This window comes from Felis catus, chromosome E2 (assembly GCF_018350175.1).
Source record: "Felis catus isolate Fca126 chromosome E2, F.catus_Fca126_mat1.0, whole genome shotgun sequence".
Classification (NCBI taxonomy): Eukaryota; Metazoa; Chordata; class Mammalia; order Carnivora; family Felidae; genus Felis; species Felis catus.
In genome coordinates, this window is record NC_058382.1 from 15965497 (window position 1) to 15985419 (window position 19923).

At 40.5% G+C, this 19923-nt stretch overlaps 1 protein-coding gene across 1 annotated transcript in view; it reads right to left on the bottom strand.

Annotated features, from left to right (window-relative positions):
• Nucleotides 1-19923, bottom strand: part of LOC102900592 (zinc finger protein 27) — a 73282-nt gene that overhangs the window by 17720 nt on the left and 35639 nt on the right. Inside the window, 3 exon segments of the mRNA XM_045047009.1 lie at nucleotides 5865-5960; nucleotides 6841-6876; nucleotides 14215-14295. Of these exon segments, the coding sequence (XP_044902944.1) occupies nucleotides 5865-5960; nucleotides 6841-6876; nucleotides 14215-14295 (213 nt within the window).

Here is a 19923-nt window from a genome sequence, read left to right on the forward strand (position 1 = left end):
CATTGATTTATTTTTGAAAAACAGAGTGAGACAAAGAATGAGCGGGGGAGGGGCAGAGAGAGAAGGAGACACAGAATCCAAAGCAGGCTCTAGGCTCTAAGCAAGCGGTCAGCACAGAGCCTGATGCAGGGTTCGAACCCACAAACTGTGAGATCATGACCTGAGCCGAAGTCGGATGCTCAACCGACTGAGCTACCCAGGCGCCCCATGAGAATTCTTTTCTGTATAGTTCTTACTCTTAGAACCACTGTAATAGTTCAGATACACCTGAAAGAAATAAATAAATATGAAACAGGATGTAGGGCAGGAGAGGTACCTAAAATAACAAATTGAGCTAATTCTACAAAAAATGGATAATATAATCACATTGAAGAGGATGAAGAAGAACTAAACAATTCTAGAAAACATCATTTTGACTGGATACTGTACTGCTAAAGGCAAAGAGAACTGTGCAAATATTGTATCCTGGATAGTAAAATTTGCTTCCCATAGAAAAAGAGGTTGAAAATTTTGAAATGAGTCCAAGCAAAATCCACACTGGTGGCTGCAGAAAACCGAGTGAAAATTGGAAGAGAAATAGGTTATCTGCATTGTCTCAAAGTTTCTCCCCCAAGATGTTTATCAATTAGAAAGGGAAAAATAGGAGGTGTCTGGGTGGCTCAGGTCATGATCTCGCAGTCTGTGAGTTCAAGCCCCGCATCGGGCTCTGTGCTGACACGCTGAGCCTGCTAAGGATTGTTTCCCTCTCTCTCTGCCCTTTCCCTGCCTGTACTCTGTCTCTCTCTCAAAAATAAAACAAAAACATAAAAAAAAACATTTAGAAAGGGAAAAATAGCCACTTTACAGTAGAGAAACCTGGCAGATAGTACCTTAACAGAATGTTTAACATTGACAGCAACAGTAACAACACATATCTATGTCATGGACCCTCTAATATGCACTGAGATCATGCCATCCCTTCTGTGGGACTGTCACCAAAAATGAACAAAAATGTACTTATCAGTAAATAGCAGTCCACTAGCAGACTTCAGGAATATCTGAAATAATAAATGCAAGTTTCAAGGATGTGAAAAACCAGAAAGCCCATGAAACTGTCACGGATTGGTAAAGACTAGAGAAACATTTTGACTAATACCAAATGGCATCCTGGATTTGATCGGAGAACAGAAAAAAAGGCATTTGTGGAAAACTGGTAAAATCTGAACAAAGTCTATGATTAAATAGTATTAATAGTATGGTACAAACGTTCATTACTTAGTTTAGATAAATGTACTTAAATAAATACTGTCTTTAGAGGAAGCCAAAATACAGTGTTGTCTCCGTCTGGCCAGGTGCAGTTCAGCAACTGGGTCAATTTTACCGTAAATAATGAGACTGATTAACATAGTCGACACATTCTGGCTTGTCTGGTTTTTTTTTTGTTTTTTTTTTGTTTTTTAATTTTTTTTTCAATGTTTTATTTTATTTTTGGGACAGAGAGAGACAGAGCATGAACAGGGGAGGGGCAGAGAGAGAGGGAGACACAGAATCGGAAACAGGCTCCAGGCTCCAAGCCATCAGCCCAGAGCCTGACGCGGGGCTCGAACTCACGGACCGCGAGATCGTGACCTGGCTGAAGTCGGACGCTTAATGACTGCACCACCCAGGCGCCCCCTGGCTTGTCTGTTTTTAAGGAAGCAGAGTTAGAAGACCAAATCCTTATACAGAATGGGAAAGTGTTTGGTTAATCTTTTGCCCAGATCACCCAAGGGTTTTCATAATGTTGTAAGAATATTACAGTTTTTTTGGTTTTTTTTGCAAGTAACCTCTTCATTCACTGAGATGTAGGTGTTTGTAAACTTATCCATAGAAGCATATTGGAATGGCCCTGTGCTTAATTCACTGAAACTAAACTGGGCCCAATGTGTCCTTCAACTAAAGTCTTCCTTAAGATATGTGTCTGTTAACATAAGCGTAGAAGCATACGAGAAAAGAGCTGGCACCAATATATAGTTTTACTGACATCAACTCTTTCAGTTTCCCGGCACAATTCCAACATGGTGGTGGAGAAGCACTCCCCTCCTTTCCTCCCCTCCCTACCTCCCACCCCCAGCACCAAGAATTCTCTGATACCAGCAGGGTGTCTGAGAATTCAACTCAATTCTGACACAACCTACCTGGAGATAGCATCAGATTCCACAGGTTGAGGGCTCAATCCCTACAAGACTGCTTTCCATCCCCCACTCAGACACCAGTCACAAGCCCCAGGCTGTTTATTACCTGTGCTTCTGACCAAACAGCTATAGATTGGAGGTTCCAATGACCTCCTCCTTAGGTTCTTTTAATTTGTTAGAGTGGCTCATAGAACTCAGGGAAATGTGTACTTATGTTAATCAGTTTATTAAAGGATAGGAATCAATAGTCAGATGAAGAGATACATAGGGCAAGCTTGGAGCTTCCCTGTCCTCTCCAGGTGTGCCACTATCCCCATATCTACACTTGTTCACCAACCCAGAAGAACACAGTCCTTCTGGTTTCTATGGAGACTTCATTGCATAGTCATGACTAACTCATTGGCCATTGGCTAATTCTACCTCCAGCTTCTCTCCCCTCCCAAGAGTCTGGGGGTTGGGACTGAAACCCTCCAACACATGGTTGGTCCTCCAGCCCCTGCCCTTGGGTGGGATCCAGAAGTCACCTTGATTTTTTTAATTAAAAAAATTTTTTAAATGTTTACTTATTATTTTTGAGAGAGAGAGAGAGAGAGAGAGAGAGACAGTGCTTGAGTGGGGGAGGGGCAGAGAGAGAGGGAGACACAGAATCCCAACCAGGCTCCAGGCTCTGAGCTGTCAGCACAGAGCCCAATGTGGGGCCTGAACTCGTGAACTGTGAGATCATGACCTAAGCTGAAGTCGGACGACCAACCAACTGAGCCACCCAGGCGTCCCATAATTTTTTTTTAATGTTTACTTATTTTTGAGACAGAGATAGAGGATGAACGGGGGAGGGTCAGAGAGAGAGGGAGACACAGAATCCTTAGTAGGCTCCAGGCTTTGAGCTGTCAGCACAGAGCCCCACACGGGGCTTGAACTCACAGACCGCGCAAACACATGAACTGGGAGATCATGACCTGAGCCAAAGTTGGACACTTAACCGACTGAGCCATCCAGGTGTCCCTACCTTCACTTTTTTAAAAAACGTTTTACTTATTTTTGAGAGAGAGAAAGAGAGAGAATGAACGTGAGTGGGGGAGGGGCACAGAGAGAAAGGGGGCAGAGGATCCGAAGTGGGCTCTGCACTGACAGCAATGAACCCAATACAGGGTTCAAAGTCACGAACCGTGTGACCATGACCAGAGCCAAAGCTGGACACTCAACTGACTGAGTCACTCAGGTGCCCATCACTTTCATTAATATAACAAGACACATGTCACCTTTATGTGGTAAAGGAAAACACCACCTCCAAAGAGCTTTGGTAATGTCTCAGAGGGGGCACTGCCCTGACTTAAGAAGTGGGCTGCTCCACAGATGGTTACAAAGTCTGATGTAAGGATTCTCTAGGCATACTTTTCAGGGTGTTTGCAAGGACATGCTCCCCTCAACTCAGCCTAGACACAGAGAACTGCCAATCCCTGAATGTACCCTCCTGTCTACATTAACACGATGTAATTATCCCACTATTTTCACAACACAATTTTACTTTCCTGGAGTTTCTTATACAGGCAATTGGCTTGATTGTTCATTACCAGAAAGTTCATTACCAGGAAAGATCCATCAACTCTTCAATGGAAAACATCAACAGAATTTGTGCTCTAGGATTCTTTGAATCCTGAGCCTCAAAATTCTTATGTAATTTCCACTAATTTCCCACTGTTATATCTTGATCTTCACGCAATCCTAGGGTCCACATTGAAAAACTGGCCCTAAACAAAACTTCCATGTCAATAACATCCATCCTTGCCTTTCCCCCTTTGAGACACTACCAACTCAGGGCTGGAATTCATGACCCTGAGATCAAGATCTGAGCTGAGATCAAGAGTCAGATGCTTAACTGACTGAGCCACCCAGATGTCACTGTATTTGACTAACATTTTATTTAATTTTTTATTTTTTTAACATTTGTTAATTTTTTTGAGAGACAGAGAGAGAGAGAGCAGGGGAGGGGCAGAGAGAGACACACACAGAATCCGAAGCAGGCTCCAGGCTCTGAACCATTAGCAGAGAGCCCAATGTGGGGCTTGAACTCCTGAACCGTGAGATCATGACCTGAGCCAAAGTCGGATGCCTAACTGACTGAGCCACCCGAGGCCCCTGACTAACATTAAAAAAATGATTTAGGGGTACCTGGGTGGCTCAGTGGGTTGAGTGTCCAACTGTTGATTTCGGCTCAGGTCATCATCTCATGGTTTGTGGGTTTGAGTCCCACATTGGGTTCTGTGCTGGCAGTGGGGGGCCTGCTTGGGAGTCTCTCTCTCTCTCGCTCTCTGCCCTTCCCCCATTCTCTCTCACTCTCTCTCTAAAATAAATAAACTTTTAAAAATAAATTTTTTTTAACATTTATTTATTTTTGAGACAGACAGAGACAGAGCACGAACGGGGGAGGGTCAGAGAGAGAGGGAGACACAGAATCCGAAACAGGCTCCAGGCTCTGAGTGGTCAGCACAGAGCCTGATGTGGGGCTTGAACTCACGGACCGCAAGATCATGATCTGAGCTGAAGTCGGACACTTAACCGACTGAGCCACCCAGGTGCCCCAATAAACTTTTAAAAATAAATAAATGATATAAAATTTAAAATTTAAAAACAAGATTAAAAAAAAAAGTTAATTAAATACAAAAAGGGGCACTTGGGTGGCTCAGTCAGGTAAGTGTCAAACTTTGGCTCAGGTAATGATATCGCGGTTTGTGAGTTTGATCCTCACATCGGGCTCTGTGCTGACAGCTCAGAGCCTGGAGCCTGCTTCAGATTCTGTGTCTCCCTCTCTCTCTGCCCCTTCCCTGCTTGCACTCTATCTCTCTTTATCTCAAAAATAAATAAGACTTAAAAAATAAATTAATTAAATAAAAACAGATTATATAATTGATTCTAATACTCATTATTTCTAACAATTCAAATCCAATAAAACCTCATATGATCTGACTCTTAACAGTAGTGTGGCTTCATTACTTATTACGCTCCCCTTAGGCATTCTATTCTGGTCTACAATGGTGCTGCTCAAACTCACAAAGCTCTCTCTGGCCCTCTCCCTCCAGTCTCCTCATTCCTTTCCCTCACTGCCCCCAGCCACCTCTTGAGTCTTCTAAGCTGTTCATTTAGGTTGGAATGTTCTTCCCAAACACATGTCCTGGGCCCTTATGTCATGCCTCCTCTCAAATGTTATCACCTCAGAAAAGTCATCCCCAACCACTTTATCTCAAATGGCCCAATCTCTTCTTACTTTCTGTCATAGCTCATTCCATTGCCTAATATTATTTGTCTATTTACCTGTTTACTGTTATGCTCACTCTAATACAATGTAAATTCCATGAGAGCAGGGACTTGATAAGTCGTGTTCACTATCATTGCATTGATATGTGTGTGTACATAAAAGAGGAGCTGGAGAGCAGTTGAATCCAACATACAGGTAAAAGATTGCACTAATGAAAAATGAGATTCCTTGTCACTGAAAATGGGTTTGAAATGTAAGAGAAATAACGTGCTTGGTAAATAAAATTGAAGTTTCCTCTATAGTTCATGTTGAGACCTTTATTTCCTCCCCAGGTCACAAGCCCATGCTCCACAAGTCTTGGTGCCTTGGAGGGCTTTACAAACAACACAGAGATGTACGCCTCCCCATTACCATGTAGGCTGCTACCAGCCCTGACGGCCTCCTTTTGCCCTCCTTACCTGTGTACTGTCTTTGTGTTTCTTCCCTCAAAATCATCCAGGGCTCTTTTCCTTGCTCCAATAAGTCAACCACATCTGGCTTAGAAATGGAGTGTCCTGCTTGCAAGAAAAAAAAAAAAAAAGGCCACATGGTATAGAAATATAAGCAAAACTCACAAAATCCTTAGTTTTCTTTAAATCTGTAATGAAATAGAGGTTAAATGTTACCGATACAGATTTCAGATAATAGAAGGATGAGATGATTTAAGGAACCAGGCAGGTATGATGAAATTTTATTTTAATTTAATACAGACTCTTCCTCTTAAGAGAACATTTAACAAAGTGATTGAAAAGTTAACAATGGGGGCGCCTGGGTGGTGCAGTCGGTTAAGCGCCCGACTTCAGCCAGGTCACGATCTCGCGGTCCGTGAGTTCGAGCCCCGCGTCGGGCTCTGGGCTGATGGCTCAGAGCCTGGAGCCTGTTTCCGATTCTGTGTCTCCCTCTCTCTCTGCCCCTCCCCCGTTCATGCTCTGTCTCTCTCTGTCCCAAAAATAAATAAACATTGAAAAAAAAAATTAAAAAAAAAATTTTTTTTAATGTTTATTCATTTTTGAGAGACAGAGAGAGACAGTGTAAGCAGGGGAGAGGCAGAGAGAGAGGGAGACACAAAATACAAAGCAGGCTGCAAGCTCCGAGCTGTCAGCACAGAACCCGATGCAGGGCTTGAACCCACGAATTGTGAGATCATGACCTCAACTGAAACCAGACGCTTAACCGACTGAGCCATTCAGGCACCTGGCTTGTTCATTAATTCTTTAGGTTACTGGATTCTCCTGCAACAGTCAGATATAATTCCTACCTGGAAATACAGCATCAATATTATCCAACATATCTCTTAAAGTAAAATTATAGGGAGAATTTTTCCACTTATAAAGTAAACTATGAACTCTAACTCTGAATTGGAAAAACAATGTTATTGAAATAAATTTCACCTACCATTTCTGGGACAATCCTTGAGTAATATCATCAGTATAATTCAAAAGTTTCACTATCAAGATTTTTCTGTGAATGAACATAATTCAGGGAAGTGGAATTAGCAGAGTGAATGAATGTGTAAAAAGCAGATAGAAAAGAGTTTTATACACAGTAGAGTCTCAATAAATGTAGATACAGATGTCTCCTTCACACATATATAATTAAAATGCCATTTTGGATACAAACCTTGCAAAATGTCTTATATAACTCTCTAGTGTTAAATGAGATTCATACACAATTTAAAAATGCTTTTGAGTAATACTTTTCATAGCTATGAATATTGCTTCATATTACCTTATCTATTTTTCGTTCTTATGAAGAATCTTTATAAGTATAATTTCATTAGCTGTAAGTTATTTTATCTCATGTATGTATATAGCATGTAGTGGGATTTACTCAACCATTTCTGTAATCTTGAACATTTTATACAAGATTGTACCCATTATTACCATTTTGTTTCCAAACCAGTATTTCTGAATTATTTTGGTTATATTTACCTTTGATAATCAGTAAATACACATTTCTGAATACCATTTCAAGTGATCTGTGGGCCCCTGGAAAGCTCATAAGAGCAATCAAAGAATTGAAGATCAAGAACCTCTGTTTTTAACCAGTTGAGCCTCTGGATAATTTTCTTACCTTGCAAATAACCATCAATTACCTTCATATTGTCGTCACTATTGGACCTTGAAGGGGAATCACCCAGAATCACAACAGTTAATATGTATTGAACACTCCTATGTTCCAAGCTCTGTTGCCATGAGCTTTACATTTTTATCTTTGTTATATCCCTATGATGTATGTACTGTTATAACGTACATCTGAGCACTGTGCAACACAGAGGCTGTGTGGACACACCAAGCTCATACAGCTAGGAAGTGGCAGGGCCAGGATTCAAACCAAATATTGGATATTCAGGGCCCATCCTCCTCAATATCACACCACGTTGCCCCTCACAATCCACACAATGGTATACCTGAAAACACTCAGGCTGCCAGACCACAAGCTAACACCTGACTAGTACTACTAATTATAACTTAGAGATCACCTGAACACATTCCTTCCACTGTTGGCACAGATCTCTATCCTCAATCCCCATTTATAATCCCCCTTCCAAAAGCTTCACAAAGCCGATGCCTTTGTCATTTGCTGATTAGTAGGCCTCCGCAGAAAATCAAAGATATCTGGTGTGTGATTCCCCATAAACCCTGCTGCCTTGCTTAATCACCAACTAAAATAAAGACCAACTGTATAATTCAAATGACATTCAAATAATATGTGATTATTACCTGGAGAAGACAGAGAAAATAAGAGCCACTGTTGAGGGAGGATTTACCTCGATGACTTCCATCATGGACTGGGGACGGGAGGCGTAAGGCTGTCTCCACCTAGCCCACTTCAGACAAAGAAAATCAAATGTTCCACACCCAAATAAAAATTTTGTGGGGCGCCTGGGTGGCTCAGTCGGGTAAGCGTCCAACTTTGGCTCAGGTCATGATCTCATGGTTTGTGAGTTCGAGCCCCCACATTGGGCTCTGTGCTGACAGTGCAGAGCCTGCTTGGTATTCTCTAATTCCTTTTCTCTCTCTCTGTCCCTCCCCCAAACCAGTCAAAAATAAATAAATATTAAAAAAAATTTTTTGTGTGAACAAGGAAACTCACCTGAAGTTTGATTTTTTTTTTTTTTTGGCATCAACAATATTTAACGTGCATTACAATGCAACATCTCTTTCCTACTCCTTGTGTTGCTTCTTTTGGAGAATGGCAAGAATGGAGAAGTGAATCATAACCTCACATACAAACCCGGAAACAGAAGGGGTGCTGAAACCTGTATTTGATTTCACCGTGGGTGCCTGGGGTCAGACCTGTGGCAATGCTGCCGTCATGGACTTGTAGCTGTTCCCACAGGCACCAAGGGCAGGGCTTCCACCAGAGTGTGTGACTCTGATGGCCCCATAATGTCTTTACAAGAGTCTGGTCTAAGGGGCACCTTGAGGCTCTAAAACTTACTACCCCAAGTTGAGGTGTGTGCTTTCTTGCTGGAAACCTTCATTTTATGCTAGTGCAAAATGTGACCTCTCTTAGGGTCATTTCTTTGTTGCAGCTGCACAGTGGCTGTGCAACGAGAGGGTAGAGGAGCCAGTACATAACCACTGGGCACAGAGACATGCACAGAGGCCACAGCGCAGGCTCACATAAAGGCCATTCTTCCTAGTCAAAGGCACACAATCACACACTCCTTCGGGGGTCACAATGGCATAGACCGTCACCGGAGTCCCACCCGGGCCTGTTACACGCATAGACACGCACACCGCACGCTCGCTCCCACCCTCGGTGACCCTGTCTCACAATCCCCTCTTTTGCTTCTCAGGCACATGCAAATGTGACACATTGTGTCTACCCACTAGGCCCTCTGACCTAGCGCAGCTCTAAACTTTCGACCTCTAATCTCACTGCAGGTTTAGGTCTGGCATCGACTATGGGTACAGGACATCCCGCGGTGGTTTCTTCCTTTGACACCACCATCGCACCTTGTGGCCCCATAATCCCCAGGGCACCACCCATACCCCCCCCCCCCCCGTTAATTCGGCCTCAGTGACCTCTGGGAAATGTGGCCTTCAAGAGAATTCTTGGCTGTGGGCACCTCACGTTCAAAGGACTTTACTGCATTTTGGACCCGCCCCTAAACAAGCTAAGCCGCGTCTGCAAAGAGCTGCTGGCGCTTCCTGCTGAGGCTGCAACAGTAAATCGGCTGGTCTTTCCAGAAAGCCAAAGGGGACTGTGGAGTCTGAAGCCGTGTAGGCATGTCTGGGGCCTCGGGCAGCTGTCCACTGCTATCCTAATGACCAGGGGTGTGTGGGAGGAACCCGGAGTGTGGCGGCCATCCTCCAGGTAAGAGCCTCGCCACCTCAAGGTACTTACTGTATTTCAGTCTCTGGTGCTGCCCCTATTCCTGGACTAGGTGCCCTACAGATAAGGATTTTTCTCAGATAGCCTTGGATGGATTTATTGACTAGGAAGGCCATTATGTAATGTGCCAGAAATTGGGGTTTCCCTATGCCTCTTGGGTACAGGTTTTTGACAGATTTCAAACCTCAAATCCAAGCCATTCCTTCATGTGCCAAGGAGTGTGACTGTGCAATATAAAAACATACTTTTCAAAAACATTGTCAGGGTTTAACTGTCAGGGTTTAAAGCGTGAAGGGCAGTGATCTTAAACTTTACTTTCCTCAACACAAGGAACTGAATTCTATTATTATTCCTATTTTGTAGAAGTTGGTTAAATAACCTGCTCTATATCATACATTTCTAGTATGCTATGGAATCCATATTTGAAACCATGGCTGAAAGACCACAGCCTGACTCTTAATTCTTACTATGCATATAGAGCTTCTCAAACGTCCGTTGACAAACAGCAATAGTACTACAAGTTAGGTGCTGTTTTTACCTCATTTCAGTGACAAGAAAACCAAGGCTCACTAAGGTTCAGTTAAATATCTGGAATCTTCCAAATACTAAGTGAGCACAGCTGGAAACAAAATAGTATCTTCCTAATTTCAGATACAATGTTGAGGGCAGTCAATGCAAAACAATGATCCAACAACAAATACATGTTAGGCAGTTTATAGGGCCTCTTTTTTTTTAAGATTTCAATAAGGCTTGGGCTCCCAGGTGGCGCAATCAGTTAAGCTTCCGACATTGGCTCAGGTGATGATCTCATGGTTTGTGTGTTGGGATCCCTGCATCCGGCCCTGAGATGATAGCTCTGAGCCTGTAGCCTGCTTCAGATTCTGTGTCCCTCTCTCTCTGCCCCTCCCCCACTTGTACTCTGTCTCTATCTCTCAAAAATAAATACACGTTTAAAAATTTTTTTTCAAAAGGCTCTTGGAGTGTGCGTATCTGTATCTCAAATTTGAAGATGAGAAAATTGATAGATAACTATCAAGATCAAATCAGTGTTTAAGGATAGATACAGATGGGAACCCAGGTGTTTCTAAATTCAATGCACAGGTCACAGTCAGGTCTCATCCTTTCTCCTCATTCAGGAGAACTCAAATCTCTGCCATTATCAAGGCAAACTTTTAATTCACCCTTTTGTTTATATAAATGCCTAAGAATAAGGCTTCCCACCCCCAGCTCCAACCTTAAACACTATCTCCACACATCTTCTTTCACTGGAACAGAGCCCCCATGAAGGCAGAGACTTTGTCTATTCCACCCTTATGTTCTCATCAACTAGAATAGAGCCTTCTGTGTATTGGGTGTTCGTTAATTAGATTCAAAGGAATTAACATTCCTGTGATTTCCCCTTCACCTCTTAACTATCCTTTCTTGCCCCCTGGCCTTCCAAGTCTCTGTATCTGGAATCCGCTCTGAGTGATCTCTCTCCGTTTACCCACAGCTTGAGAAGTTCACCTGGATAATAATGAACAGATAACACATCAAAATTTGTGACATTCAGCTAAAAAAAAGGGGGGGGGCTTAAAGGGAGTGGCTAAAATTCAAAATACTGAAAATAAGTTACAAAGATGTGGAGTCACTGGAACTGTTACACATTAATAGGAGACTATGAAATAGGTTTAAAAATTGGAAAACAGCTTGGCAATTCATTCTAAAGTCAAGTACATGGGGCGCCTGGGTGGCTTAGTTGGTTAAGCTTCCGACTCGGCCCAGGTCATGATCTCATGTTCCATGAGTTTGATTCCTGCATCAGGCTCTGTACTGCAGGTGCAGAGCTTGCTTAGGATCCTCTCTCTCCCTCTCTCTCTGCCCCTGCCTGGTTCGTGCATACACATGCACTCTCTCCCTCCAAAATAAAATAAACTTAAAAAAATAAAATAAAGTCAAACACATAACTATCATACTACCTAGCAACTTCATATCTAAGAGTTTACCTAAGAGGAATAAAAACTTGGACCACCCAAAAACTTTCACAGCAATGGTCTTAACAGCTTTTATTATAATAGCACAAAACTGAAACAACCAAAATGTCAACAGGAGAAAGGATGAATACATTATGATATATCCATATAATGGAATACTATTCAACCATATTTTGGATTGAACTGATACATGCAACAACATGGATGAATCTTAAAATAATTATGCTGAATGGAAGAAATAAGACAAAGTACATATTGTTCAATTCTATTTACATACAAATCTAGAAAGTGCAACCTAATTTATTAACAGACACTAGATCAGTAATTGCCTGGAAGCAGAGTGGGAGGGGCCAGGGAGGGCCGGGAGGGAAGCATTGCAAAGACTTTCGGGGACAGTGAATTTGTTCATTTTTCTGATTATATTCATTATCTATATATGAATATATACGCATTTCAAAATTAATCCATTTGTACCTCTGTGTGGTGATGGATGTTAACCAGACTCATTGTAGTAATCATTTCACAATGTAAACAAATATCAAATCATTATACTGTATACCTGAAACTAATACACAGATGCTCCTTGACTTATGATGGGGTTACATCCTGATAAGCCCACTGTAAGCTGAAAATCTCATAAATCAAAAATGCATTTAATACACCTAACCTACTGAACATCACAGTTAGCCTACTAACTCAGAATACTTACATTAGCCTACAGTTGGGCAAAATCATCCAACACAAAGCCTACATTATAATAAAGTGTTGAATATCTCATGTAATTTACTTAATACTATATTGAAAGTGAAAAACAAAATGGTTGTGTGGGTATTGCTTTCACACAATCATAAAGTTGAAAAATTCAGTGGGAACCATGTATAATGTTATATGTCAATTATATCTCAATTAAAAAAATTGAATCCAACTGTATGCTTTAAATATGTGCCATGTACTACATGTCAATAGAGATGTTGTTAAAGACATGGTATTATAGTCTTAAATGAACATAGATACAATACATATCTATGTACATACATATCTATGTACAATACATATATGACAACAATAATATAGAAGATAGGGGCTATAAATGGACCCACGCATTGCAAGGTTCTTACACTTTATGTGAAGTGGTTCAATATTAACTCTAAGTAGACTGTGAATAGTTTAGAATATATATTTTAATACAGACAGTGACCACTAAAAATATGCACAAAGCATAGTGAAAAACAAGTTAAAATGGAATTTTAAATAAGTATTTAATGCAAGAGAAGACAAAGTTGAGACACAAGGGAACAAAAGTCAGATGGAAACAAACAAAATAAAATGGATTACTGTGTCAGTAATTACATTAAATGTAAATGGACTAAACACTACATTTGGAAAAAAAAAAAGACATTGTCACAAGGAATAGAAAAACAATAGTTTGAGAAAACTAAGGGATGTCTTCAGTCCTCAAGTTCTTTATGTTGAATCCTATCACACAGTTTTCTTGTTTCGACAAATATTTTGAATGACTGCATAGCATTCTAACTTAAGAATTATAATTAATCATCTTGAGATGATTAGGTGTATGCATTAGGTTGGACATTTCTAGGGTCTTTACACAGTTCTTGATCTCTGTTAACTTACTAATTATGATTTTATTCTCTTTTATGGCCATCAACAATCCCTCACTTAACACTCTTCTGGTTTCTGAGTTAGAGGATACTAAGATTGATCCAGAATTATATCAGTCAGTTAGTTTCAGCCTATCTAGTCAGCAGTAGTCATGATATTTATCATTTAGAAATTCCTTACTAAAACCCATGATCTACAGGTGCCTGGGTGGCTCAGTCAGTTGAGTATCAGGCTTATCATCCACTGACAGCGTGGAACCTATTGGGATTCTCTTTCCTTCTCTCTCTGCCCCTTCCCTCCTCATTCTCTCTCACAAAATAAAATAAAAACTAATAGTAAAACCCATGATTCATATATTTGCAAGTACTAAGTCACATGTCTATTCAATTTTAAAAGCCTCACAAAGTATTAATCTCAATCTACACTAAGACAGATACCATTTATTACCAGGCTTTGTCACATGTACCTAGAAAACTCATGTCTGTGAGAATGTCAGAATCTTCAGAAGTTTGGCCATATGGGATCCTCATCTCTAATTCATCAACTACAATCCTGACTTGCAAAGCTCAAATCATTTCTTTACAGGACTTTACTTTTTCATTCTCCCTTCACTGCTCTTAAAATAAGTTAGGCACAGAGGAGATAATGAATACTCTGGTCAGTATATACATAAACACTGGTTGGAGGAGACTGGGCCACATACGGAGAACATGAGGTTATCTGGAACCATTGTTCATAATTGACTGGGGTTCTTTTAGGTAGGAAGCTTCTAGGACAACTAATGAAAACATTTATATCACATTATTTCAACAAGAAGGAAACACCAACTTACAAATGTCATAGCTTGATGTCTGCAAAAACTGATCCGTTCTCCCACGGGTTTCCCTACTGGAGAAAAACAGAGAATCCAAACCTGGGAAAGGAAAAAGAGATTGTGAGAGCAAGCATGCTTTAGTGTTACTATGTAACAACTTAAATGTTTTGCTTCTCCATTCCATTTTATTTAATATCTCCTTCAGCACAAACACACACAACTGCAAAAGATTAGAAGGATTTTAGATAAATTGAAACTCTTCCCCTAATCCCCAGGAAATCCAGATATTTCAGCAGATAGCTTTCTGGTCCGTGCTCCATTTTGGGAAAGCTGTTCTGCACCTGAGACTGTGCTGCTCAGTCCTGCCCTGAACACATGTTTCCCCCTTCATTCACGGCTTTCAGGACTGAAAAGGACCTACATCATCCAAACCACACCTTACTTCCTGGCTTTGGGATCAGGTGAGGGTGAACAGGTTGAAAAAGTATACAGGTTAGAAAAGACATTAAATTGGGTCAGGCAGGGTACAACAATCCAGAAAAACTGCTGAAATATATCACATACCAAATGTGAAGTAAGGGAAAAATAATGAAGATATGGACAATATTCCAGAAATACTGTCAGTAGAAAAATCACATTATGAAACCATATTTACACTACATTATTTGTAAGATACATGCATACTTCAATATTGAAAGACTGACAGATCATCAGATTTCAGTAGACAGAGAAAGTCCAGAAAGCAAAACACCCATACATTAACAGTGCTTGTCTTTTTCTCTTGATCTTTTTTTTTTCTTGAAAAGTAATAATTGCCTACATACAAGAGGCAGGTTTCTTTGCTGTTTCAATGACATATATGTTTGAAGATTTCTTTTGATGTACACATTTCATAGTACTGATGAATAGAAGAAAGGTGAAGTTCACATGGTTAATCTTAGCCAAAGTGTATGTGTGTGTATATATATGTGTGTATACGTGTGTATGTGTCTGTGTTCCAAAATACTGTTATGTTATCTGAATCATAAAATCTCAAAATTTCACCAGGGATCAAATAACTAGATACTTAGAAAACAAAGCTGACAGAAAATACCTAAGGTAACCTCAAGAAGGTTGTGCCTCAGTAACCACTTTTTTGAGATATTATACTGTTGCATTAGACTTTAACCTAAAACTTAGATATTTTTTGACAGATAACTGACATATGACATTATATTAGTTTCAGGCATATAGCAGGATTCAAAATTTGTTTATATATTACAAAATGATCACCTCAGTTAAGTCTAGTTAATATCCATCACCATACAGTTATTTTTTTTCTTGTGATGAGAACTTAGAAGATCTGCTTTCTTGGCAATTTTCAAATATACAATATAGTATTATTATTATAATACAGTATTAACTATAGTCACCACACTGTACATTACATCCCCATGATTCATTTATAACTGGAAGTGTGTACCTTTTTCCCACCTTCACATATTTTACCCACCCTCCAACCCCCACCTCTGGCAACTACAATCTTTTCTCTGTATCGGAGTTCAGGTTTTGTTGAGGGGTGGGGGATTAGATTCCTCATATAAATGAGATCATACAGTATTGCTACTTGTCTTTCTCTGACTTATTTCATTTAGGGTAACATCCACCAATATTGTTGCAAATGGTAAGATTTTCTTTTTAATGTCTGAATAATATTCCCCTGTGTATATATACAATATATTTTGATTTTGATGAGAACTTAAGTATATGAAGTTATCAGTTCAATGGCCATGTCTTAAAATATATATGCATTATGAACATTTGTTATAAGTGGAAGCTGTTTTCCAAAATGTGCAAAGTTCATTCTTTTAAACAGTGTTTACTTGGTCTTGGAGGAGTACAGTAAATTTGAATTCTTTTGCTAAATGGTTCTTGTTTTCTTCAGTTACCAGTAATATGATGTTCTATAAGATTTTTATGTATGCTTATTGTTGGATTACTGCCTAAAAATATGGACAGTCTCTGAGAATAGTCTTGTATTGATGCTGGTCTCACTGCTATATCCTTTGGGAAGTTTACTTCACAGAACTATTTCCCACTCCATTAGTCACATGCTCCAGAAAGCTGCCAAATGTAACATCATAAGAATAAAACACGTAATGAAGGAGATACCATGTGATCCAGCAATTCCACCCTTAGGTGTATACCCAAGAATAAAAAATACATTCACACACACACACACACACACACACACACACACACACACACACAACCTTTTACACAAATGTTTGCATTTATAACAGCCCAAAAGTGGAAGAAACCCAAATGTTCATAAACTGATAAAGAAAATGTGGTATATGCATGCAAGGGAATATTATGCAGCCATAAAAATGATTATTTTGATACCAGTTACAATGTGGATGAAACTTGAAGACATTATGTGGAGTGAAATAAGCTAGTCACAAAAGGACACATATTGGGGTGCCTGGGTGGCTCAGTCAGTTAAGTGGCCGACTTCAGCTCAGGTCATGATCTCACGGTTTGTGAGTTTGAGCCCTGCATTGGGTTCTGTGCTGACAGCTCGGAGCCTGGAGCCTGCTTTGGATTCTGTGTCTCCCTCTCTCTCCTCCTCCCCCATTCGCGTTCTGTCTCTCTCTCAAAAATAAATATTTAAAAGAAAAGGACACATGTTGTATGATTCCTCTTATATGAGATTCTTAGAATTGTCAAATTAATAGAAACAGAAAGTGGATGAGGGACTAGGGGGAGATGGGGGATGGGAAGTGTTTAATGGGTAGAGTTTCAGTTGGGGAAGATGAAAAAGTTCTGAGGATGAATGGTGGTGATGGCTGCAAGAACAATACAAATGTACTTAATGCGACAGAACTGTGCATTAAAAATGGTTAAAATGTCAAATTTTGTTAGGTATACTTTTTTTAAGTTTATTTATTTATTTTGAGGGAGAGAGAGAACACAAATGGGGAAGGGACAGAGAGGGAGGGAAAGAGAGAATCCCAAGCAGGCTCCGCACAACCAGTGCAGAGCCAGATGCGGGGCTCAAACCTGCAAACTGCAAGACCACCACCTAAGCCGAAGTCAGACGCTTAACCGACTGAGCCACCCAGGTGCCCCAAACTTTGTTATGTACACTTTACTACATAAAAAAACAAATGAAGTATTTATACATAATTAATAGTGGCACATTAACAGTGGTACTGGTTATACAACCCTGTGACTACATTAAAGACTACTGAATACACTTGATCTCCACTCAGGTCTTGCTCTCAGGGTTGTGAGTCCAAGCCCTGTGTTGGGCTCCATGCTGAGTGGGTGGATGGGTAAACAAACAAATAAATGAAAATAAGGTGTATCTTAAAGAATTATATCTATTTAAAAAGATAAAAATTTATAACAGAAATTCCTACCATCACAGTGCTTTTTTTTAGGTCAGCATAATTTGATAGTAAGCAGATGGTGGCGGCTACTCTGAGTAACATCACTGCCTTATGAATTCCCAAGGCACAGTATCTGAACCTCCCTAGTGGACTTAGATGCATTTATTTCCATTCAGTGTTCGCCTTACTTACTAAAAGGAACAGAAAAATATCAACCATGTCATTCGAGTCTTTTTATCAACCCAAATACTAAGATGGTATGGTTAGGCATATCTTAAAAGCATTTAGTAAGAATCTGATTTTTTTTTTTTAAGCACACTTCAAGCCCAGCATGGAGCCCAGTGTGAGACCAGTACTTACCACACTGAGATCAAGACCTGAGCTGAGATCAAGAGTCAGAGGCTTAACCGACTGAGCCACCTAGGCACTTCAAGAGTCTGATTTTTTTGTCCCAAATTCTATTCCTAGGAATTTATATTAATTAAATATCTACACAAAAACCTAACAGTAGGTAACAGGTTAATTTGGTTCTTTATATGATGGTATACATACCATTATTCATCATGATATCAGTCCAGGCTTAAAAGAAGTATACATAATGTAGGAATTATGTATCCAAGGTAGGTATCCTGTTGAATTTAAGACAGAATCTATTCAGATTTTCTAAATGTGAAAATGTTCTTAGAGTCTATGAGATTTGATTGCCTTGGTTTCTCATTGTAAAATCCAGAGTATGAAAATCACCTACTAAATATGAATATCTTGGAGAAAGATAATCTCTATAAAAACTTAATAATATGCTGTAATACTATATTAATATGTTAGCTATTTTACTGAAGAACATTTCATGTTCTCTAATTCACTATTACAAAAGAAACAATTCTATCTCTTTTTTAGAGTAAAGTTGTGCTTCTCATCTCTGCTCTTCTAACACACACACACACACACACACACACACACACACGCCCCCCATGCCCCCCCCCGCCCCCCCATACCCCCAATCTGGCCCCACCGGTACACACCACCTTCCCCTGTGGTGCTTGAACCTCAGGCCTGAGATCAAGGTAACAACTAGTCGCCCCTACTACTGGCTTCCATACTTCAAAGACTTCCTCCCACACCCCTCATGAACTTGGTTGTCCAGAGCCCAGCCTCTCGGCACTCCGTGCCTCTTACATCCCGAGGGGAGTTCAACTCACCTTGCACAGCTCCAGAATGGCGCGAAAATGGAAGAGAAGCCGAAGATCCGCTTGACCGCTGCCCTCTGGGAAATGTAGTTCGGGCCTGCTTGTCCGTGGCCGTGATGGCTCATGGGAGAAGTAGCCCAAGTCCCAGCAGCCTAGCTAGAACTTTAGTCGGCCTCGGGAACCTCCCAGGCCGGGCGACGCGTCACGCGAGGGCGGGTAGGGCTCGCCTGGAAACAGACGAGGGCGCAGGGTGCGAGTCTTGGTGGTCCAGATTAGGCTAGAAGGCAGAGAAGGGCGATCCGGAACTGGCAGCTGTCCGAAGCCTCAGGCCTGTGGGTGCAGAGCCTCAAGGTTGGGTCATTGGTTGCGGCCCCCAGGGCCAAGGCGGGGATCTGGTGTAGTGTTCCCTAAGGTAGCTGCAACCTGGTGATAACATACAGGAAAGTAACTTTTGATATTGCCAGAAATGGGCTGGCTTTCTCACTACATCGTGTTAGCTACATTTAATAATAGTGAGTAGGAGTGAAGTAGTATTAATACTTTTATATTCAATGTGGACTTAATTAAATGTCAAAGTGATCTGGTGAAAATTTTGTATGTTTGTAATATCGGTGTAGGAATAGTTTTTCTAAGCATAACCAAAGAGAAATGTAATATATATATATATATATATATATATATATATATATATATATATTAAGATTTGACTGGACGGTTCTTTGTCAGACCTTCCACTTAGTTCTCATTCCGTTTTGTATTGGGTATTCTCCGTCTTTTGCCTCTCCATATAAACCTTAATATTAGTTTGTCGATATCCACAAAGTAATTAGGAAGGGTTTTGTTGTTGAATGTTTTTATGATGAAAGGGCGTTGAATTTTGTTAATAATTTTCTGATCAATTGAGATAATCATCGGTTTTTCTTTGTTCAGCTTTAATCCTGTTTTTACACATGAGTCGTGTCAATGTAGGGGTTGGGGAAGCATTTTAGACTAGTATGGTTGGGTCTTCCTCTCTCAATTTGCCTGCGACCCTGAGCTGCGACCTGCACAAGTTCTTCTCAGGACCACTCCTCCCCCAACCCGTTAGGTGACACATGATGGCTAGAGGGGGCTGGGTATTTATTTCCCTTCTTTTACATTGGTTAGTCTCTGGTAGTTTCCCTTTG